The 23,467-nt window shown below is 35.3% G+C and overlaps 4 protein-coding genes across 7 annotated transcripts; 2 read left to right on the top strand and 2 right to left on the bottom strand.

Moving 5' to 3' along the window:
* The first annotated feature begins 959 nt into the window (after positions 1 to 959).
* Positions 960 to 3,043, top strand: LOC146898722 (unknown seed protein USP-like). Its single transcript, XM_085735756.1, has 3 exons — positions 960 to 1,048; positions 1,770 to 1,875; positions 2,140 to 3,043. The coding sequence occupies exons 1-3, from the start codon at positions 1,007 to 1,009 to the stop codon at positions 2,790 to 2,792; spliced, it is 801 nt and encodes a 266-aa protein (XP_085591882.1). The 5' UTR covers positions 960 to 1,006; the 3' UTR covers positions 2,793 to 3,043.
* A 206-nt stretch (positions 3,044 to 3,249) lies between these two features.
* Positions 3,250 to 7,647, bottom strand: LOC146898721 (uncharacterized). Its single transcript, XM_085736607.1, has 4 exons — positions 6,286 to 7,647; positions 6,096 to 6,228; positions 5,326 to 5,495; positions 3,250 to 5,226 (listed from the first exon to the last, which is right to left on the bottom strand). Exons 1-4 carry the CDS (start codon positions 7,645 to 7,647, stop codon positions 3,250 to 3,252), a joined length of 3,642 nt encoding a protein of 1,213 aa, XP_085592733.1.
* Positions 7,648 to 9,115: 1,468 nt separating this feature from the next.
* Positions 9,116 to 11,768, top strand: LOC146898720 (unknown seed protein USP-like). Of its 4 annotated transcripts, none has more exons than XM_085735753.1 (3): positions 9,116 to 9,360; positions 9,930 to 10,035; positions 10,545 to 11,768. In XM_085735753.1, the coding sequence occupies exons 1-3, from the start codon at positions 9,328 to 9,330 to the stop codon at positions 11,585 to 11,587; spliced, it is 1,182 nt and encodes a 393-aa protein (XP_085591879.1). In that variant the 5' UTR covers positions 9,116 to 9,327; the 3' UTR covers positions 11,588 to 11,768. The 4 variants fall into 4 exon arrangements, with proteins under 4 accessions (XP_085591879.1, XP_085591881.1, XP_085591877.1 ...); XM_085735755.1 differs by having other exon boundaries at positions 9,286 to 9,360; positions 10,220 to 11,768; XM_085735751.1 differs by lacking the exon at positions 9,116 to 9,360 and adding an exon at positions 9,378 to 9,450.
* A 3,699-nt stretch (positions 11,769 to 15,467) lies between these two features.
* Positions 15,468 to 16,406, bottom strand: LOC146898719 (uncharacterized). Its single transcript, XM_085736606.1, has 2 exons — positions 16,344 to 16,406; positions 15,468 to 15,845 (listed from the first exon to the last, which is right to left on the bottom strand). The coding sequence occupies exons 1-2, from the start codon at positions 16,404 to 16,406 to the stop codon at positions 15,468 to 15,470; spliced, it is 441 nt and encodes a 146-aa protein (XP_085592732.1).
* Positions 16,407 to 23,467: the final 7,061 nt, after the last annotated feature.

Genomic DNA, 23,467 nt, shown 5'->3' with positions numbered 1-23,467 from the left:
TCGCGTTTAGTTATCTTAAGTAGACTATACAAGTGATGAGGTCGTTGGGACGTTCTAACCTAGTCGGTTGTCAAGCTGCACCTGCTGATCGCACGGTGATCCTTACGTGCGGGGTCTATACTATCTCGATTGATATAGGTTTATTCCTCTGATAGCGAACTTCACCTGTTGATCACACGGTGATCCTTATGTGCAGGGTCTTGCTAATTCAAAGGTAATTGAAACATAAACTTAATTGGCGTTCCTAGGTTTCAAAAGGCAATGAAGGCAAATGTTCCCGAAGGTCTTCCCATCTATGAATCTTAGGACACTCATAACACACTCTCCTTCTCTCCTTGGTAGTTCTACAAACGGGCAGCCTTATCAACGTCTACATTACCCAGAGGTCGAGGACAATGGTATTACTAGGTTCACTCCCATTGGTACTCGTTTCCCTAATCAATAACTAGTTACATCCTAGGTTTAGAAGATTTTACTCAATATTAGTAATGTCGCCTCCTAAGTACTTACTACTATGGTCGGGTAACGGGTGAAATAGTTTATCAACTAAAAAGATCTATTTGAAACTTTTGAAACTTAAAGGACTAACTTAGGAATTCTGTCAAACTAAAAGGACCAAATTGAAACTTTTGAAACTTAAATGACTAACTTGGGAAATCTGTCAAACTAAAAGGACCAAAAATGGTATTTGGCCTAAAAAAAATCATTTGTATGGTTTGTACAATATAATGACATGTGTCATTGTTTTAGATAGAAGAAAGGAGAATGACATGTGAATTGTTTACTTGAACTATGCTCAAATGTATGTATAGAAGATAGGAGATAATGGTAAGGATAGTTGGACTATGCAAAATTGGTTCAGCAGCCTCCATGTGGTTTTCCATGTGCTACCATTTCTCTCAACATGGTTGCGGAATTCTCTGCACGTCCGGAGGCACCCATTGATTCATTATATATAGACACACATTACATATAGCTTCTATAACCACCACTGCATGTAGCTTAAATGGAGTTTAAACAATTATCTTGTTTAGTTCTTCTAATATGTGTAAGCTATTTTCTGTAGTTTATTTGATTTGAGATATTTCATTTTTCATCACGAATTACCTACTACCTTACTCTTTTCAGGAAGGAATCCACGTCTGTAATTTTCAATAGAATTTTTATTTTCAGAACGATTTTTCGTTAGAAATTAATAATTTTTTGAGCTATCGAGCAGAGCCGAGTTGTTCGTAAGCTTGAATCGCGTCGAGTTCGAGCTGAAAAAAAAGAATGTGATGAACTCGAGTCGAGTTTCGAACCGATTTAATTTTTATCGAGACGATCCAAGTTGAATCTGATTTGACTCGGCTCGACTCTTTCCAACCTTGAAAAATATATACATCATGAAATACTTCATAAATAAATGAAACAGGGATCAAGCACAACTAAATTCAACTAACCAATGATTCTGACCTCATAGTTAGAGACACTTTTTTCCAACTACTGCCATCACTAGCTATTAGTTTAATTTGAATCTGGTATTTTTTTTTCCGTTACAATTTGAATCTAATATTTTATTGATAGACTATACATAATTATTTTGTAAGCTTTCGTTGGGGTTCATGTATTTTATTAAGAGACTGACTATACATAAATAATGCTATCATATGATTTTTCTTTTTCACCCCATGTTAAAAGGTTTATGACTTGCCTTTCTTTTCAACATACGTGCGAAGGGGACCAAAATTCTGAATTACTTTTTCTTTTAATTTGAAATTTTGGTGTAGTTAACTCTTGTGGAAATTGATGCTTCACAATCTGAAGAAGAATATTGGAAATCCGTTTGGCCAAACACTCCTATGCCGAAGACTCTCCTCGACCTGTTTATTTCGGGTTAGACCCCTTTGTTCTTTTTGATTGTCTATATTTTAGAAATATTGTTACTAATTATGCCATGATTTAAATGTTCAAGGTTACATACTTTAGAAACTTAACGAAGTATTGCTGTCTTAAATATCGAGCACTATTCATATCATGCAAAATTGCTTTTTTAGAATCTTTAACATGTGTTCTCAAGATACGAGTTAGCGAAATCTTTATCGTATATGTCTTAATATCTTAATCAGGAAATAATACTTTTTATTTTTAATGGTGCAGACATCCAAACTAATGTACCCATTAGTGATCAATTTGACAAGCAAGATTGGACAGCCTTTTTCCAACATGACCTCTATCCTGGAAAGAAAATGAGCTTAGGCTTCCACAAGCATTCTGATAGGATACCTGTTGGAAGAATAAGACAACCTTTGGGAACATGGATATGGAGTGAAACACATAGTCTTTATAGCTATTGTGTGAACCCAGCAGCTATAGGGGAACACAAGTATTGCGCATCATCCCTAGAATCAATGATAGATTTCGCCATTTCAAAGCTTGGAACAAATATTAAGGTGATTTCAAGTTCCTTTGCCCAAAACCAAGACCAATATATAGTAGAGGAAGTGAAAAAAATTGGAGACAAAGCCGTGATGTGTCATAAACTAAATTTCGAAGAAGTTGTATTTTATTGCCACCAAGTCAATGCAACATCAACATACATAGTTCCTTTAGTGGCCTCTGATGGAACTAAAGCGAAGGCACTAACAATATGCCACCATGACACGAGAGGTATGGATCCTGACGTGCTTTATGAAGTTCTCAAAGTCAAGCCTGGAACAATTCCAATATGTCATTTTGTTAGCAACAAGGCCATTGCATGGGTACCCAATCATGTTGTAAGAGAGTCTGATGAGAATCCTTGTGTCATATAATCTGTGTCTAGTATACTAGATACTAGTATATATCAAGTAGCTAGTATACTATTTCTGATGTTTTTCGCACCAAACCAAGCAACACCAATTGAGGATTTGCACCTTTATGGGCCCCTCATGTTCAAATAAGGTTCGGTTTAAGAAATGAATAGGGTATAATATATGATATCAAAATAACATATCTTATCTTATATATAATATCATATGTGTTATCAAAATTAAGCTTCTCCTAATTAAAGCAGTTAAAACTAGTGGTAGGCTTGTGATTATTATTATTATTTTAAGGAAGGCCTTTGTGATTGTTGAAATCCGATCATATTATTATGAAACTGAAAATATGATTGTATTATTATGATTGTTCAATGATTACAAAGCTATATATAGCTAAACTGCAAGAGCACCATAACATACTATGGACTGGCAGTAGCTTATTGTCTAAGTAAAACCCTAAAGCCTGTTACTTGGAGCTCAAGTCATCTCCATTTGCAATGTCATGTAATAGCCCCCCACAAGTTAGAGGTTGGTACAAATCAAGCAACCCTAACTTGGATATAAGAGTGTTGAAAGGCTGAGGAAGTAATGATTTGGTAAAAAAATCTGCAAGTTGATCCTGTGAAGAAACAGGCAAAAGTTTCATGATGCCAGCTTGGAGTTTCTTCCTTACAAGATGACAATCAATCTCCAAATGCTTTGTACGTTCATGAAAAACTGGATTGGCAGCTATATGAAGGGCACTCTGATTATCACAAAACAAAACTGGAAGTTTGAAACTTTGAATGCTGAGATCTTTGAGCAGATATAAAATCCACCGCAGCTCACAAGTTACTGAGGCTAAAGCTCTATACTCAGCTTCAGAAGAAGACCTAGAAACAGTTGTTTGTTTCTTTGTCCTCCATGATATCAGAGAGTTGCCTATGAAGAAGCATTGACCAGAAATGGAGCGCCTGCTATCCACACAACCTGCCCAGTCTGCATCAGAAAACCCTTGCAAGTGAAGAGAGGAGTTTCTGGGGAAAAAGATACCCTTTCCTGGACAACCTTTAAGATACTTGAGGACTCTTAAAGCAGCAGCATGATGTGTTTGAGTTGGCCTAGAAAGGAACTGGCTCAACTGCTGTGTGATAAATGTGATATCTGGTCTAGTAGAGTTGAGGTAAAGAAGCCTACCAACCAATCTTCTATAAGAAGGAATGTCCTCATATAATGGAGATGTATCATTATGAAGTTTAAGAGAGGCATCTGAGGGAGTAGAAACAGGTTTGGAGTTGATGGTACCTGAATCAGATAATAGGTCTAAGCAATATTTTCTTTGACATAAAGAAATTCCTTGCTTAGAGTGTGCCACTTCAAGACCAAGAAAATACTTCAATTTTCCCAAATCCTTGATCTTAAAAGAAGAATGCAGTATGGATTTGATGTGATGGGACTCAGATAATGAATTTCCTGCCAAGATAATGTCATCCACATAAATCAGAAGGATGGTAAAGGACGTATCAGTGTGTTTAGTGAATAGAGAATGATCTGCAGAGGCCTGAGTGTAGTTTTGTTGAATGAGTATGGAAGTTAATTTCTCATACCATTTCCTACTGGCCTTCTTTAAACCATATAAAGATTTGAGCAATTTGCAGACTTGATTTGGTTTGGTGGAAGTGATACCAGGAGGTAGCATCATATAAACATCCTCTTGTAATTCACCATGAAGAAAGGCATTGTTAACATCTAATTGGTGAAGATGCCAATTATGAATAGATGCCAATGCAATAACAAGCCTGATAGTGGTCATCTTGGCAACAGGAGAGTATGTATCAAAGTAATCAAGGCCCTCAATTTGAGTGTAACCTTTGGCAACCAATCTGGCTTTGTATCTCTCCACTGAACCATCAGCATTGTATTTTATTTTATATATCCATCTGCAACCTATAGGCTTAATGTTATCTGGTAGATCAACAATCTTCCAAGTACCAGTTGCCTCAAGAGCTGACAATTCAACTTGCATAGCTTTATTCCAACAGTCAAATTTGCTTGCCTCAGCATATGTTTTGGGCTCAATTTGGGAGTGTAAAGACATAACAAAATGAGAATGAGTGTTAGACAAATTATTATGAGAAACATAATTCGAAATAGGGTAAGTAGCAGTATGCAAATGGTTACAAACATAATCTTGTAAGTAAACTGGTGCATTTTTAGTTCTAGTGGACTTTCTTGGTGAAGAAGGAATGTCAGGAATGACAGGAATATCAGGAGAATGGTTGATAGGTGAAGGAGGGAGTGAATTTTCAATGTCAGGTGAAGAGGATGATGGAGGATAAACCTCATCATCAATGATATGAACAGGTGGGGGAGTATTAACAGACTCAGAAGCAACATGTTCAACAGGTGAGAAATACTCCCATTGAGAAGTGACAGATTCATTGTTGCTTGGATAAGGTAAAAACTATTCATGAAAAACCACATGTCTAGAGACAAATATTTCTCTAGAATGAATGTCCAAGAGAATGAAACCTTTGTAACCTGACTTATAGCCCAAGAAAACAGTTTTTCTAGCTCTAGGCTGAAGTTTGGTTCTGTGAGATTGAAGGGAAGAAGCATGACAAAGACAACCAAACACTTTGAAGGTATCAAGGTCAGGAAGTTTGTTATAAAGAACATAGTATGGAGACTGACCTTGAAGTAAGGGAGTAGGTATTCTATTTATAAGGAAAACTGCATGCAAAAGAGCATATGACCAATAGAATGCAGGGAATTTAGATTGATACAAAAGGGCCCTCCCTACATTCAAAATGTGTTGGTGTTTTCTTTCAACCCTACCATTTTGTTGAGGTGTCTCAACACAAGATTTTTGATGTAAAATGCCAAGGGATTCATAAAAGGATGGAATGAGGAACTCTGGACCATTATCTGATCTAATACATTTAGGGGTGACATGAAACTGATTTTAAACCATATGAATGAATGATTTAACATGATTAGAAACTTCAGATTTACTTTTAAGCAAAATGATCCACAAGAATCTACTATGGTCATCAACAATGGTAAGAAAATATTTATGACCATGAATAGAAGAAATAGATAGGGGTCCCTAAATGTCAAGATGCAAGAGTTCAAAATTAGAAGTAGCATTTGAAGTACTAAGAGAAAATGGTAAATGCTTTTGTTTGGCAAAGTGACAGATATCACAAACAGAGTTTTTATTATCAGATACAATATTTGAGTACAATGAAGACATCATATTCATTCTCTGATGAGAAAGATGCCCAAACCTAAAGTTCCAAATGGCTTTATTTGGTATAATACTGGAATTACAAGAAGCAGAAATGTTACAAAGACTAGAATTCAAACTAGATGACACTTTATTTGGTAAAACAGAAGTAGCATTGAACTTGTACAATCCATCTTGCTGACTAGCCAAACCAATCATCTTCATGGATGTTGAGTCCTGTATGATGTATTGGTTAGGCAAAAATTTAAAGATACAAGATAATGACTCACAAACCTTGTGAACAGACATAAGATTCAATTTGAAAGATGAAGAATAAAGGACTTTGGTAAGATAAAACTGGGGACTGAAACTGATATTGCCAGCATAAGTGACAGTGACAGTTGAGCCATTAGGTAAAGTAACTGTGGTAGGTGAAATAGCATGATATGAAGTAAACAAACTTAAATCACAACATATGTGCTCATTGGCACCAGAATCAACTAACCAATATGTGTTTGATAAAGAAGAACAGGTAGTGGAATTGATTATACCTGCAGAAGTAGGAGACAATGAGGAAGGATTGGTGTAGCTGGAAGAAACCTGAGGAACAACAACATGATTGGTGACAGGAGCAGAAGAATTTGAAGGTGAGGGAATCAAATTTGCCTGCTGCAATAAAGCCACAAGTTGATCCATCTTTTCTTGAGACAAACCAGATACACCAGAAGAAGTATTAACCTCAGATACATCACTAGAAGAGGCATTAGCTTGTGAATTGAACTTATTCACATTGGGAAACCCATGCTTCTGATAACAATAATCAACTGTGTGATTAGTTTTGTTGCAGAAAGTACAGTGCCTAGGAGGTTTATTATTATTACCACCTTTACCACGCCCCTGTGACTTTCTTGCATCATAAGCATTGATTGAAACACTGCTATCTTCAAGAGTTGCCATAGCAGGAACAGAAGCATTATTGCTCTCTTCTTGAATAACCAATGAAAAGACTTTGTTCAGTGTAGGAAGAGGATCCATTAAGAGAACTTGAGTCTTAACCACTGAAAATTGCTCATTGAGACCAGTGAGAAACTGAAAAATCTGGTCTTCAACCCTATAGGTCGTTGGTAGCCTCACAACATCACATTTGCAAGAAAAAGGACAGTGACAAGTAGGAAGAGGCCTATGTGAGTGCAATTCTTCCCACAAAGCCTTCATCTCTGTGAAATAATCCAATACAGATTTATTACCTTGCTTCAATGTGTGAAGTGAAGATCTTAATTGAGCAATGTGAATTCTATCAACTTTGGAGAAACGTTCTTTCAAATCTTCCCAAACCTCAAAAGCATTGTCATGAAAGACAAGTGTTTGCGCAATTGAATCTGAAACCGAATTAATAAGCCATGAATGAACAAGATGATTACAACGTTCCCACGCATTACGGTTCAGATCATCATTATCTGGTTCAGGTAAGGTTCCATTGATGAAAGGAAGCTTGTTTTTAGCTCCTAAAGCGCGTTGCATAGAACGACTCCATGAAAGATAGTTTGATCCATTGAACTTTGGAGAAACAACTACAGAGTTTGGTCCTTCGCTTGGATGAACGAAGTAAGCTGATTCAGAATCAGAATGTTGCTGTTGATTGTTGTTGCGCACCATAACGAAAACAGAGTATAAGCAATTGAAAGAAGGAGGAAGAAGGTGCAGAAATGGCGAAGATCAAAACGATAACAGAAAAGACAAATTGAGTGAAATCAACTCAATAACGAAGAAGAACACGAAGATTCTTCACAAAAGCAACAAGAAATCAACAAGAATCGCTGCAAATGAAGCAACAAAAATGGCGGAAAACGAAGGAAGAAGATGAAGATTCAACAAACTTCATCCACAAGGCACAATGGAAAACGGTTACAAAGACCGTAACAAACTTTCCCTTGAGGGAAAATCTGATACCATATTATGAAACTGAAAATATGATTGTATTATTATGATTGTTCAATGATTACAAAGCTATATATAGCTAAACTGCAAGAGCACCATAACATACTATGGACTGGCAGTAGCTTATTGTCTAAGTAAAACCTTTAAGCCTGTTACTTGGAGCTCAAGTCATCTCCATTTGCAATGTCATGTAATACATATGGCAATATATAATGTAATTTTGAATTGTTGGTGATGACGTGGTCTTCCTAAGTGAGGTGCCACGTGTCTTTTTTTTTTTTTTTTTTATTTTTTGCCTTGGGGGCCAAAACTGCTACAGTTGCAAAACTTAGGGGGCAGTTTTGTAGTTTTTTTTCTTAGGGGGCCAAAATCGTAACTTTGAGAAAGTTAGGGGGCTAAAACTGCAATTAATCCTATTTTAAATTATTTAATTAATAATATTTAATATTTCTGAATTATTAAATTATTTGGGCTAATGACAAAAACATTATTGGGCTAAACATAAAGAAGTATTAGGCTTAGTTATATAAAATTTATTTGCATTGAATTTATTAAATAAATCACTTTAATAAATAATACAACTCTTCAAACAAAATAATATCTTTTGATTTATGTATCGGATGGATTATCCATCCAATAAAATCTTATAATGGATGGATTTGATGGACATAATACTTAATGGATGGATTGGATGAATTTTTTAACCAAAAAAAATAGTGGATTGTAATGGACTAATGGACCTTTTTTGATCTATCCATTAAGATCCAAATCCATATCCATCCAATCTATCCATTTTGCCACCCCTAATCCAAACTACTCAAATATATATATATATATATATATATATATATATATATATATATATATATATATATATATATATATATATATATATATATATATATATATTTTGAGAGAATCCGATCTACTCAAATATTAAAGACACACTTGTGTCTAGATGATAGTTAAGACTTCCTTTTATACTTACATTATTAAGGGCTGCTATGGCAAGGATAAGCTTTGAAAAAATGCCACCATATCGGATCTACTCCATGTTAAAATATTCTTATTAAGTAGTAGTTCAAAATTCAAATGACTTTATGTATAAATATCTACTCTCTCCTTTATAAAGATTATAAAAATATACTCTCCATCTCAGATCTCCTTCGTCTTACAATATTCTGAGTGTTTTTATTTTCATCTAAAATATTTTAGATGAAGAGAGAATAGTACGTATAGTAGTAAGTGGTCATTTTTGTAAAAACAAGTTGTCCCAAAATAAATCTTGCTTTTAATTTTTAATGTAATGTGGATGTATGTACATATTTATAGTTTCAGAATAATAAGTTAACACTTATCAATTGGATTGCTAAACGTCAAACCTTTCATTATGGGGATATGGCCATATATTTAACTATATATATTGAAGCAGTAAGTCCTTCATACTCACTCTCACTGAGTTTCTACCACTTCACAGCTTAAATGGAGTTTACCCCTCTATTTGTTTTAGCTCTATTTTTTGTAAGCTACTTTCTTCTTTGCTTGATTACTTATAATTAATTGTCTCAACTTTCCATCAATATTTCATGTGATTTGGAAAATTTCGTGTTTGGTGATGATATTACTTGCGGCGTTTCGTCAAAAAAAAAAAAAAATTACTTGCAGCGTTAAGGAACTGAGGTTTCTTTTTATTTGAAATGATTATGAAATGAAACACTTAATATATTGAAATTGAATTGAGAAGTTCTTGTAACAATCTTCTTTCAAAGCTCTTTTACCACAACTATTTTATTGGATAAAAGTTATGAGTTCAACTACTTTATGTCACACCTATTTCTAAAGTATAGAATCCATATTTATTTCAATCAGTTATGGTTAGAAAGAGTGTTGCAAGGAGATTGTTACAGTCACTACTAAAAAAATTAATCGGTAAATAATACACACACAACTTAATTTTGGTATAATTGGTGAACTATTCTTAACTTGAATGTATTTTGCAGTTGACTATAGTGGGGATCAATGGATCTAAATCAGGAGAAGAATATTGGAAATCTGTTTGGCCGAACACTCCTATGCCTAATGTTCTTTCCGATCTGCTGCTGCCCGGTTAGTAAATATAATTATTTCAGCAAAATTTGTTCAAAGATATAATTGTTAGAATAGTGAAAAGGCCAGCTCAAAATCTGATATTTTCTTTATCTTCTTTATTAAACATGTGATTTTCATCTGTTTCAACAGCATTACTCAATACTAATGTGAAAAATTTGACATCCTGCTACACAACCTACAGGTACAGACCCTTGATCACAACCTGCTAGCAAAGGAAACAGATCTTCTGCAAAACTCAATAACCACACAATCACGTAACAATATATATGGCTGTATATATGGATATTTTTTATGATTTCAGAATTAATTCTACCAGCAGAAAAATATTTTAACCACGGCAATCTTGTAAAAAAACACGTGAATAATACTCCGTAATGACGAACCAAATTCATTATATATTTCACACCTACATGTGCCTGTATTTATGATTCTTCCGTATATGTTGGTTACTAGTAATATATACGATTATCATAAGTTCGGAATTTTGTTTGGTTTTGATGGTGCAGAGAGCGGAACCAGTGTGCCTATTAAAGTTCAAGACGAGAAGCAATACTGGACTGTATTTTTTGAACATGACCTCTATCCTGGCAAAAAAATGAGCTTGGGTGCCCATAAACATTCAGATGTTCAACCATCACAATCAAAGGGACATTTACCGGTCAAAAAACCAAATCAATTTTTTGGAACTCGCAAATGGCTCGAGAAAACAAGTGCAAAAGCAAGTCAACCTTTTGGAATTAACATATGGTGGGAACAAAAAGAAAGTGAAAAACCAAAAATACTGTTAGGAACTCACATATCAGCTGACAAACCAACCGAAGAAGAAATAGCCAAACCAAATGATAATTTTGGGATTCTCGTATGGACTGGTAAAGTAAGTCGATCTTTTCAAACTCGTACATCAACTGAAGACGAAATGGATAAACCAAACGATAATATTGGGATTATTTTATGGACTGGTAAAGTAAGTCAATCCATTCGAACTCGAATATCGATTGATAATGCAGCTAAGAAAGAAACCGAAAAAATAAGTCAAACTTCTGTAGCACATAAATTGGATGAAAAAGAGACACACATTCTTCACAGCTATTGTGGGAACCCATCAGCTATAGGAGAAGAGAAACACTGTGCACATTCACTAGAATCAATGATGGATTTTGCCATTTCAAAGCTTGGAAAGAATATTAAAGTGATGTCAAGTTCATTTGCTCAAAGCCGTGACCAATATGTGGTGGAGGAAGTGAGGAAAATAGGAGACAATGCAGTGATGTGTCATAGAATGAATCTAAAAAAAGTTGGATTCTATTGCCACCAGATCAACGTGACAACGACTTACATGGTCCCATTGGTGGCCTCTGATGGAACTAAATCTAAAGCTCTAACAATTTGCCACCATGATACAAGAGGTATGGATCCTAATATGCTCTATGAAGTTCTCAAAGTCAAGCCTGGAACTGTCCCCGTTTGCCATTTCATTGGCAACAAAGCTATTGCTTGGGTACCCAACGATGTTGTGAGTGAGTCCGATGACCATCCTTGTGCCATCTAGATTCTAGACCATCTCTGGTTTTGTTATCTATGACCAGTATGATGTATGATGTTCTTTGTATTGGATAATAATGTGCAGAAAAATTGTTGTGTTAGATGTAATATTTTCTCTATATTTTGATTTCATAATCATGGAAATAGCTGAGGAATCGCTATACTCTTAGTATTTTTAAACTACAAAATACAAGTTCACATGTTCTTTAATTTAGATAGGACGTGTATGACCAAAATGAACAAATACTACTTCAAACCTAAATTTTACTATGGATGCATTCAATCATTCAATGATGGTATCTCAGACTATGGTGAATTATTGGGGGTGTACAAGCAACCTTGTATTAACTACTTCTCATGTAGAGTATCTTACTAGGAAAGCTAGAAGAAAATTGCTTTTCTGACATACAAAACTTCATAAAGACACAAGTAAATGACGTTTTTGCCTCCAACGACAGTTAACTACCGCTAGATTTATCCGGTGGTAGTTAACTACAGCTGTATACCAACACAGCATAAAAAAAAAAAAAAAAAAGCTCCAACGGTAGTTTACTTCCGTGGAGCATGAAAATTAAAATTTTGCCTTCCTAAAACACCAAATTGGTTACGGTACAAAATTTCCATGTGTCATGGCATGCAATTATCACAGTGGCACATTTGGCACATTTTCACCTTGAATCCAATGCCACTAACAACCAGCACATGCACACACCATTTAAGACTTATGATTTTTCATTTTAATAATGTTTTAAGAGTATGAAGTATGTGAACTAATTAATTAGTTATTAGAGGCAGATGAAGTATATCATTTAATAATCATCTATTATAGTTATTAATTATATTATATAAAAGTATATATTATCACTTTTTATCAGAAAATTATATATAAGTTTTGTGAGATCACCTCATTGCAATGCTTGATCAATATACACCCAAGGTATTTGACAGCAAAGTTTTAGGGGGGCATATATGTTGCTGTGTATGCTCTTTGTGTACCAAGAAGTACTTGTACTGACTATATTACAATTTTCAACTAACATATCATGTATGGGTATTCAAATTTGTGCAGTTGTCATTTGATTTTGTTTATTGTAGGTCATATACAGGGTGTAGTTTATCTCTTACCCCCTTGTCAATTTTTGTCAATCTGTTTGCATATCTCACTTCACAACCTGTACGTAGTGTTTCCTTTACATGATAGAGAAGTAAAAGATGTATACAAACATTTTATTATATCTATCTAGCCAGTAGTCTTTTTCATTTAACTTACTTTCATAGTTAGTTGTTCACCACCTTTTAAGTGCACAGACATACAAACCTGTCAAGTGCAGACTATTTTTATAAACAAATAACTTTCGCTAAAACATGCTAAAGCTTAGAAGACATAACAGTAACATAAATCTGTAATATATACTTTAATTTTCATGCTCCACGGTAGTTAACTACCGTTGGAGCTTTTTTTTTTAAATTTTTTTTTTTATACTGTGTTGGTATACAGCGGTTGTTAACTACCGCCGGATAAATCTAGCGGTAGTTAACTACCGCTGGGGGCAAAAACATCATTTACTTGTGTCTTTACGAAGTTTTGTATGTCAAAAAAGCAACTTTCAAGCTAGAATGCTTGCACATTTGTAGCAAAAGTTGATCCAATGCATATTGAATTCTAAAGTGAATTTTATAATGGGGCCTTGGATGTAAAATTATTTTTTATAAAATTTGTAACATTTCTTTTTTAATCAATAATTAACTAATTATTTACTCCTAAAAAACAATCATTTAATTTTAATTGAGACGTTGTTGATCGAAAATAACATTTAATTTTTTTCTTCAGCCAAAGCAATAATTACAAATATCTCCTTTGCTTTTCCTTAAAGCTTTTTTTCGCTCCTTTTTATCACATTCTTTTTCCCCTTTTGTAAAGAAAACAAGAGCACAAACAGCAGTAAAGATGAAAAATAAGGATGAGAGGAATGATGTTGGATTAAGAAACTAGATTTCATTATTCCATCAAAATCAGAAAATAACACACAATCTGATAGTGGGCTTTATTATGACCCTGATACAAAACAGAAGAATTAAAAAAAAACTCTACTAATTGTGCTTAATACAATAAACAAATCCAATTACTAAACTGAATTCATAATCAAAATTGTATCCAATTATATATTTAATTTTTTGAAATTAAACGAATACTTAAGAAGAATAATGTCAGCAACACTCATTTAATGATTTTTTTATAACAACCCACTTGTATTGGCCTGATTAAGTTGACTTGGAACTTTGAAGTATGCTTATATCAAGGTCTCAAGTTCAAATATCTTCAGTGTCAATTTTGGTTCGTAAATTTAGCTTCTTAAAAAAAATCTCTTTATAACACTCATTCTTTGATTAGGTGAATCCAAATGAGTCACACCATTTTGTAACCTAAGAAGAATATGTAAGAATAATGTGACCCATATGTATTACATCCAATAAGAGAGTGTTGGTACAATAGTCAAAATTAGTCAAAAAATATTTTTGTCACCGAAGAGATTACTAGGCTGAGTCGCGGACTAGGTCGCTCTCTTTAAGACGTTTCGTGGCACTGCCCAAAATTGTGCAAGCAGACTATCAACCACGACGCCCACAGGATAAAACAGCCCAACTACAACTGTATCAGAGTCCTATTGCACTATAGGATCTGTTCTAGAAATACACCTTCAAATATGGTGCTAAGACAAATCTAATATGGTATTGATACTACTCTATTATGGTACTAGGACCATTCTTATATGGTACTAAGACCACTCTAATATGGTGTTTCCACCACTCTAACCTCTAACTTCTCCAGGGCATAAAACATAAAATAGAGATCATATTCTTAAGATCATTCTTATTTTTCGAAGGGACGCTTTATCTCGAAAGGGACTTTGATCTTAAGAATACTCTTGTTTTCGAAGGGACAAAATTTACCGCAGGGACTATGCTCTTAAGACCATTCTTAATTCCGAAGGGACATTATTTCTCAAAGGGACTATGGTCTTAAGAACACTCTTTAAATCCGACGGGACAGAAAAAGAGGGAGAGGAAAAGAATAGCTCGTCAACACAAGCTAAAGGAGGGAGAGGAGAGAAAAGTTCTTTGACAACTCAAGAGAACTTTTGGGGTTAGTAGAAGTGAGGGAACACTACTAGAAAAACGCAAATTAGAGAGGGTAGAATTCCGTAACTAAATTACTATAATTCCCTCACAAACGAATTTAGTGACGGATTTTGTGACGACCGGCAATCCCTTTCGAATTTTGGCCTTGCTAAATATTTGTGAGGGATTTTGGTATCCGTCCCTAATTGACACGGATAAAATCCGTCCCTAATCATATAAAGCCGTCACTAAATATGAACCAGAAATGTGCTAAAACTTGGACAAATCCGTCAGTAATTAGTGAGGGATTCTTGTTCCCTCTCTAATAGTGAGGGACTATTCCATCAATTTTTACCAATATTTCCGTCAATAATTAATGAGGGATTGGTTTTCCCTCTCAAAATATTAATAATCAATTTCCTACCAGATTTAATTAATTAATTATATTAATATTTTAACTGCATTTACTATATTAAACCATATTGAACATGTTGGAAATTATAAGTATACAATAAAAAAAACACTTGATAAATTGTCTTCATACCCATCACAGACATTCATCACCATAAAAGTCATAAGGAAAATGTCAATAAGTTTACAACCATTGTTCAACTCTCAAAATACATAGAGTCATAAGGAAACTCTCAAAATAAGTTTCATAAGAAACGCTTGAAACATTTTTAATGGTACTAGAAGTAGCACATTAGCCAAGTTTGCAACCAAGCTATCAAAATAACCATATATTATACATATTATATATCTATATATCAAGTAGATGGAGGTGGAGGTGGATGTAGATGACCTTGAGAAACCATTTCCATCAATTTAGTCATTTGCTCCCTAAGAAAACGTGAATCTTCCTGCGATGCACGAATCAACTCCTCATGAGCCTTCAATTTCTCTTTAAGTGATGCATTTTCAGCCCTCATTTGTTCAAATTCAGATTGTAAGATGCCGTCAGATCTGGAAGATCTAGACGGCTTATATTTCCCTGCTTCCGGGCCCAAACCATATATACGACCCTTCTTATTTACTCCTCCAACAACATCTAAGAAGATAGTGTTATCACTTTCATGTCTAGAAACATCATCCCCTAGTGCCTCCTCATGTGAATCCCTCTCAATAATCCTTTTTTGAAACTCATCCTGCAAAATAATAATATTTTACTAACAAGTAATAATTTCATACTTCATTCAGTCAACATAAACAACTTTTTTTTTTTAAAAAAAAAATATTGAATACATGAATAATTCCAAGTAAGTATATAAAATATTTTGATAACTATTGTCCCCTGGTCTTAAACAGAGTACTTTGTCAACTTTGTCACCTGATAACTATATGAAATGTTGGCCTAAAACCTTATCTAAAAACAATGTTGTTAATTTTTAGCCGGTATGTTGTCCTAAAAACTTATACTGTGTTCACTGCTTGCCTATATCAGTTCCCAGAAGCATCAAACAAACTAGGGAAAATTACATTCAAGTGTTTTTCTTATTCTGAAACAAAATAAGAAAAACTAAAACACAGCTTCATCGCAATTATACAATAGAAGCATACAAGCCAATTTAAACACACAAAAAACTAAACCACATAAAAAACATATCCCTAACCTATAATTGGTAATCTGGGATCTGATTAAATGCAGAATGGTTAATATCATGACCCTGAGTAGTTTCAGCTGAGTGGTACCCATCAGTTGAGCACATGTTCGTATAATTATTATTATAGTCAAAGGACATAAATAAACCATATCATACTGATCATCTAACTCATTCCATTGTGTGCTAACATTTGCTTCATTAGATGGAAGTAAATGACTCCTCTCTAGAGAAGTTGGAGACCTTATCTTATAAGTCAATTTTGTAAGATTGAATTATGTTTCATCTCAATTTTATTTTATTTTTACAAAAAAAATCTAAGAAATATTGTTACAACTTACAACCAATTTCCTTGATATAAATAAAAGTCTTAACACTTTTTTCGGGTACAGAAATCTTACTTATATCTGAACAGTCTTCGTCCTAAAGATACTTCAAAATTCTATTAAACATAACTTATATAAATGAGGCTGATAAAAAAAAAGTTACAAAATAAGCACACAAAATTTTGGGATAAAATTTTATGTGTGTGTGTTTTTTTTCTAGTCAAAAAAAAAAAAAGCACGCAAAATTTTATCCCAAATCCTCTCAAAAAAATATATTTCATCCTAATTGTTATCAAGAAGCTTTGAAATTTTCCAAGGACGGAAATAGCTTGCAATCGAATAATTTTTTCGAGTAAACTATCAAATTGGTCTTTGTCACAGTAAACCACTATCAAATTAGTCTCCGACTCTATTAATATTTCAAAAAGTTTTTATCAAAAGTTTCTCAATTAGGTCTTCGTCTCTACATTTTTCTCACGCGACATATAGTAACTGATGTACTTAACTAGGAAATGTTTCACGAAGACGGTGACTTCTTTGAAATATATATTTAGAGTGGGTTTGAGAGACATGAATCTATTTGATGGTTTACTCAATCTTTTTTTCAAATAACATTGAAAAAATAATCTTAAACGGATATCTTGTCTCTTATATCCATGAATGTTGTATTTAAGAGGATATGTTTTTCCATTCAAGAAGATTTAAATGTGTAGCTTGTTACTTATTGTCTTCAATTTGTGTTTCAGATTTTGATAATTAAGTCTATTGTGTTTTGGATTCTTTATGCAACAATATGAAATAATCTAGTATTTTTTTTATAACTGTTGTTATCTTTCCCATTAAAAAAAAGGTTATTACATCATCACTGAAGTGGTTAAACGATTTCGCATGTAAAATAAGATTTTAGACTTTTTGAAATATGTGAATCGTTAGCTCACGCTATCTATATTTTTCCAATAATACAAATTTTTTATTAACTAACGTATATACTTGGTAAAAAAAAAGATTTTATGACATATCAGAGTAAGAGTAAGGGATAATGCATGATATATGCAAGACCCGAGGTTCGAACCCCGGATACCCTATTTATTCATCGTTAAGGTGAATTTCTCTAGTCACTAAGCTACTTGACAAAAAAAAAAAGTGTACAAAAATATTTGGTGAAAATGTTTGCATCAATTAAGTACAAATTCAGTTGACATATGAGAAAGTACAAAGGTTATAACATCTGAATTGATATTCCACCATGTTAGAGCTTGAGTTTAAGAGTTTACTAAAACTTAGTAGTATATATTGTCTGAATTTTCCAACTCCACCAAGAATACCTCAATCGGACTTTCGCAATCCAAGTTATTATGGTTAAAATACTACAAAGTTATTGGAATTTTGCTCTCCACCCAGCACATTTTGTTCGCACCCTGCAGCCCTTCCATATTTACCCTTGCGCATGTTAACTAACACAAGTGTAAATGTATGCGTTAGTTAACAAGCAATGCGCAACTTAAGTAACGCATGTGTTAAACACTGCGTGAGTTAACACGCGCAGCCAGTAGCACATGCGTGAATATTGCGTGGGTTAACTCACGCAGCAAGTAGCACGTGCGTGAGTTAACTCACGCACACTCTGTGCATACAACCAAAAGAGACAGAAACCTCTATTTTCCCTATTTTTTCAATCCTTCTTTCATACATTCATTCAAGCATACATTTTTCATCATTCATTCAAGCATTCATTCAATCAAGCATTAACTCATAATTATATTACGAAAAAATAACATAATAAAACAACGGAATAAAATAACGCATAATGTCATAAAAACGCTAAAAAGCGCAAGTGTGATAGGATTACACCCAAATCCAACAAAATGTCAAACAAAAAAAAACTACACAAGTCATAAAAGCTACACAAGTCATGATGGTCCATCCCGTGGACTCCTACTCCTCCTCCGCGGAATCGGCACCTGCTCCAACATGCTCCACTCAGACTGTATGCCCTGCATGATGCGAAGAACCTCTGGATTACCAAACACATCTGGATGCCCAATTGCACTGTCCACTCTAGCTCTGATGTTGCTGATGATCTGGTATGGTTCGGGAGAATGTATGGCCCACTGATGCTCAACAAGAACCTCTTCATAAGGAGGGACAGGACGAGGAGGGGCATCAGCTGCGTAGTCAGGAATGGCCGCATAGGGGTTCACAATAGGATATGATACTCTAACGAACCATTTCATGTACCCCCTAGTATGAAACTACGGCTCGTTATCTGGAACCGGATGACCCATCTGCTGATGGCTGAGGACATGTAGAGCAAACTCCGTGAAGGCCTGGGCCACGTCATCCGCCGCAAGAAGCTCAATGTCTGTAGGAGGCCTGGGAATTCTCTGGACATACCCGTACTGCCTAAGAACCCGCTCTGGCAAGTGATGGACCATCCTGTCGCTGCCGGCCATGATCCATCCGGAGTACCAGCATATATCCTGAAAGGGCGTGATGTGTCGTCGTCTCTCGTACGGCCTCCAGGTGACATGAGAAAGGTCCATCAAATCGATGGCAGCTCGGTAGTGTCCCGGATCAGTAAAGCCCCTGGGAGGTTTCTGAAGGTAAGAAAAACACAAGAAGGGGGGTTGAATTGTGTTTTGAAAAATTCTTCGTTTCTCCTAAACTGAACACACTGGTTAGAAGCTAAGTGAAACAGCTTCTGAAGTGATAATCAGAGTCTGAACACAGCGGATAAAAAACAAAGAGAGAGAAGAAGAAAGACACAAAGCAATTATACTGGTTCCATCCATAATCCGGAAGTAGTCCAGTCCCCCTTGCACTTCCAAGGAGATTTCACTAGAATGTAATATCTGATTACAATTGCTCAAGCACACAACAAGAGACTTCCTTTGCTCAAGCACACTTTGCAAGAATCTTTCTATGCTCAAGAACACAATCAAGAGACTTCTATGCTCAAGCACAACTGCAAGAGAGTTCTAAACAAACAAAATTACACAGAAATTTGTTTGAAGTTGAACACTTGATATACAATCAGAGGTGCTCACAATACAAAACAGATAAGACTCTAAGACTTAAGAATTTCTAAGATATGACTTTGAGAAACAGAAATTCTAAGTGAATGCAGAACAATTTCAGCAGAGGTTTGACACTTGTAAAAATGTTGAGAGTCTTTCGTTCAGCATTACCAAATCTCTAAGTCTTCACTCCTTTATATAGAGGTGTGAAAGAGACGTTGTGAAATTGCCAGCACATCAAAAGAGTTGTTGTTGAAGTTTGATCAATCACCAATGATCTTTTGCCTAATTTGGTTGTTGTCCTATGAAGAACCAATTTGAAATCCATTCCCATTGTGAAGGAACATCTTTGCAGGCGTAGTTGTTATTCTGGAGCTGTTTTCTTGTCTTGTAGCGTGGACACAAAACAGAGTAGTGGAGAAGGTGGTTGTACAGTTCGTACAAAGTACAATGTCAACGCTCTTTGAAGATAAGCTTCCAATGCCTTCAAATCTTCACCAAAATGACCGTTGCAACGTTCCACTAGTCTTCTGCATTTCTTTCGAATCCAATAGACAGCTTTTAAAGTGTTAATTCTTGAATCTTCAGCTTGTGGTGATTATCAGCTTCTGATGAGCTTCAACTGATGAAGTTGCTTCTGAACTACTTGTTTCTGATGAACTTCAGCTTCTGATGACTTTCAGCTTCTGATGACGTCATCATTTTTCAGGAGCACTTTTGGTCTTCAGGAGCACTTTTCTTCAGATGCTTTAAAGCTTCCTTTCCTTGATTCCTTAGCTCTCATTTGTCCTTCAGAACCTTTAAGTGATGTAAATTTTTAACTATGGTCCTGTACACTTGAACAAATATTATCTAGTCCAATTGTCAATTTTTAATACCTTGTTATCATCAAAACTCTTTCAGGTTCATTGTTAAACACATTTTGTTTCAACAGTTACCATTTACTCATAAGCGGGGAAACAGTAGGGTCGTAGGCATCATCATCAATCCTCGGAATGATGTTCGAGAAGTGCGCCAAAGTCCATCCCTGCAAACACAAAGAAACAAATATTTATATCACCGCAAGAATTATACAAACAACTAAACATTTACGATCCAATAAGTAAAAAAAAAGAAAAACAAATATTACCACAAGCAATGTCATATAACCACCAATGGAGGCCACAGATGAGTCGGAGGTAAGAGATAGCAGCTCATATAGGAAAGCAAGTCCCATCCCACCCCATGACCAGCTATCCAACTCGCCCATATCTTGCAGCGCAAGCAGCCAAAGAAGATTAATGTTTTTGCTGTTCTTGGCGGGAAAAATGGTCCAGCCAAGCAAGAGCAACATAAACTGTTGGAACAAAATGTGTTTAACAATAAACCTTAAAGAGTTTTGATGATAACAAGGTATTAAAAATTGTAAATTGGATTAGCTAATATTTGTTCAAGTGTACAGGACCATAATTATAAAGTTACATCATCATTGGTTCTGAATGAGCAAATAAAGAGCTATGGAAACAACAAAAATTTGAAGCTTGGACGCTCCTGAAGGCAACTTGCTCCTGAAGAAAAAGCGCTCCTGAAGTCAAGCTGCTCCTGAAGAAATAGCGCTCCTGAAGAATAGTGCTCCTGAAGACAAGAGGTCCAGAAGTCACATCATCAGAAGCTGCATCATCAGAAGCTGCATCATCAGAAGCTGCCTCATCAGAAGCCATTTCACCAGAAGCTGAATATCAACTGGATTTGCAAAGAATCAAGAATTGAAGAATCATCAATACAAAAGCTGTCTATTGGATTCGAAAACACAAACAAAGGATTAGTGGAGCTTGCAACGGTCATTTCAAAGGTGTTTGAAGGTGTGTGTTTGCAATTTGGACGAAAGCGTTGACATTGTACTTTGTACGAATTGTACAACCACGTTCTCCACTACTCTGTTTTGTGTCTGCACTTCAAGACAAGAAAACAGCTCCAGAATACGGTCTCGCCTGCATAGATGTTCCTTTGGATAAGGAATGGATTTCAAATTTGTTCTTCATAGGACAACAACCAAATCAGGCAAAAGATCATTGGTGAAAGATCAAGCTTCAACAACGACTCTTTGGTGTGCTGGCAATTTCACAACGTCTCTTTCACACCTCTATATAAAGGAGTGAAGACCTAGAGAATTGGTAATGCAAGAACGCTGAACGAAAGACTCACAAGATTCTCACAAGTACCAAACCTCTGCTGAAATTGTTCTGCATTCACTTAGAATTTCTGTGTCTCAAAGTCATATCTTAGAAATTCTTAAGTCCATTGAGTCTGTATCTGATTTGTATTGTGAGCACCTCTGATTGTATATCAAGTGTTCAACCTTAAACAATTTTCTGTGTAATTTTGTTTAGTTAGGAAGTCTCTTGCAGTTGTGCTTGAGCAGGAAGTCTCTTGATTGTGTTCTTGAGCAAAGGAAGTCTCTTGCTTGTGTGCTTGAGCATTGGAAGTCTCTTGCTTGTGTGCTTGAGCATTTGTAATCAGATATTACTCATAGTGAAATCTCCTTGGAAGTGCAAGGGGGACTGGACTACTTCCGGATTGTGGAAGGAACCAGTATAATTGCTTTGTGTCGTTCTTCTTCTCTCTCTCTGTTTTATTCCGCTGCATTTAGATTCTGATCATCACTTCAGAAGCTGTCTCACTTAGCTTCTGATCAGTGTATTCAGTTATTTAGAGAAACGAAGAATTTTTCAAAACACAATTCAACCCCCCTTCTTGTGTTTTTCTTACCTTCAATTGGTATCTAGAGCCTTGGTCTGTTGTGTATCACTTAACCGTGCAACAGTCAAAGATCTGAGAAAAACATGACTACTCCTCCTCCTGATGGTGATACTAGCTATAAAAATGTCTCACATGATTATAGTGATAGTAAGAAAACCAGTGTTGGAAAAGTTCCAAAGTTCAATGGAGATGCTGAAGAGTTCTCTTGGTGGAAGACCAATTTTTACAGTTACATCATGAGCCTAGATGAAGAATTGTGGGATATTCTGGAAGACGGCGTTGGTGGTTTAGTCCTTGATGAAGAAGGAGCTGCTGTGGATAGAAAGAAACATACTCCAGAACTGAGGAAACTTTACAAGAAGCATCATATTATCAGAGGAGCTCTTGTCACTGCCATACCCAAAGCAGAATACATGAAGATGAGTGACAAATCCACTGCTAAAGCTATGTTTGCTTCTCTCTGTTCAAATTATGAAGGGAGCAAGAAGGTCAAAGAAGCAAAGGCTCTCCTGCTTGTACATCAGTATGAGTTATTCAAAATGAAGGATGATGAAACTATTGAGGAGATGTACTCAAGGTTTCAAACCTTAGTTTCTGGTCTACAGATTCTAAAGAAGAGCTATGTTGCTTCTGATCATGTAAGCAAGATACTCAGAAGCTTACCTTCCAGATGGAGACCAAAAGTGACTGCCATTGAGGAAGCTAAAGATTTAAACACTTTAAGTGTCGAAGATCTTGTTAGTTCTCTCAAAGTTCATGAGTTAAGTCTTAATGAACATGAGTCTACTAAGAAGAGTAAATCAATAGCTCTTCCATCCAAAGGCAAGTCGTCAAAAGCTCTCAAAGTGGTTGAATCTGAAGAGGAAGAACAGTCAAGTTCAGACTCTGAACCAGATGCTGCTGAAATGGCCATGCTCTCAAACAGACTTCAATATCTGGCCAAGAAGAACAGAAAGTTTCTCTCCAGAAGGGGTAACTCCAGAAGCTCAAGGAAAGAAGATCAGAAGGGATGCTTCAACTGTAAGAAGCCAGGTCACTTCATTGCTGAATGCCCTGATCTTCAAAGAGAAAAGTCAAAGGACAAGTC

This window comes from Medicago sativa, chromosome 8 (assembly GCF_051527215.1).
Source record: "Medicago sativa cultivar Bolivia chromosome 8, Bolivia_mono, whole genome shotgun sequence".
In the NCBI taxonomy this organism is placed as follows: Eukaryota; Viridiplantae; Streptophyta; class Magnoliopsida; order Fabales; family Fabaceae; genus Medicago; species Medicago sativa.
The sequence above is the reverse complement of the archived record's forward strand: the minus strand, read 5'-3'. Positions and strand labels throughout refer to the sequence as shown.

Coding starts and splice junctions, on each gene's coding strand:
- LOC146898722 (XM_085735756.1), top strand. CDS start 1,007: ATGGAGTTTAAACAATTATCTTGTTTAGTTCTTCTAATATGT. Junction 1,049..1,769: donor GTTTAGTTCTTCTAATATGT/GTAAGCTATTTT, acceptor ATTTTGGTGTAG/TTAACTCTTGTGGAAATTGA. Junction 1,876..2,139: donor CCTCGACCTGTTTATTTCGG/GTTAGACCCCTT, acceptor TTAATGGTGCAG/ACATCCAAACTAATGTACCC.
- LOC146898721 (XM_085736607.1), bottom strand. CDS start 7,647: ATGGTGCGCAACAACAATCAACAGCAACATTCTGATTCTGAATCAGCT. Junction 6,229..6,285: donor ATCTTATGTCTGTTCACAAG/GTTTGTGAGTCA, acceptor TACATCATACAG/GACTCAACATCCATGAAGAT. Junction 5,496..6,095: donor TTGTAACATTTCTGCTTCTT/GTAATTCCAGTA, acceptor TTTTGCATGCAG/TTTTCCTTATAAATAGAATA.
- LOC146898720 (XM_085735751.1), top strand. CDS start 9,412: ATGGAGTTTACCCCTCTATTTGTTTTAGCTCTATTTTTT. Junction 9,451..9,929: donor TTGTTTTAGCTCTATTTTTT/GTAAGCTACTTT, acceptor TGTATTTTGCAG/TTGACTATAGTGGGGATCAA. Junction 10,036..10,544: donor TTCCGATCTGCTGCTGCCCG/GTTAGTAAATAT, acceptor TTGATGGTGCAG/AGAGCGGAACCAGTGTGCCT.
- LOC146898719 (XM_085736606.1), bottom strand. CDS start 16,406: ATGTGCTCAACTGATGGGTACCACTCAGCTGAAACTACTCAGGGTCAT. Junction 15,846..16,343: donor GTCATGATATTAACCATTCT/GCATTTAATCAG, acceptor ATTATTTTGCAG/GATGAGTTTCAAAAAAGGAT.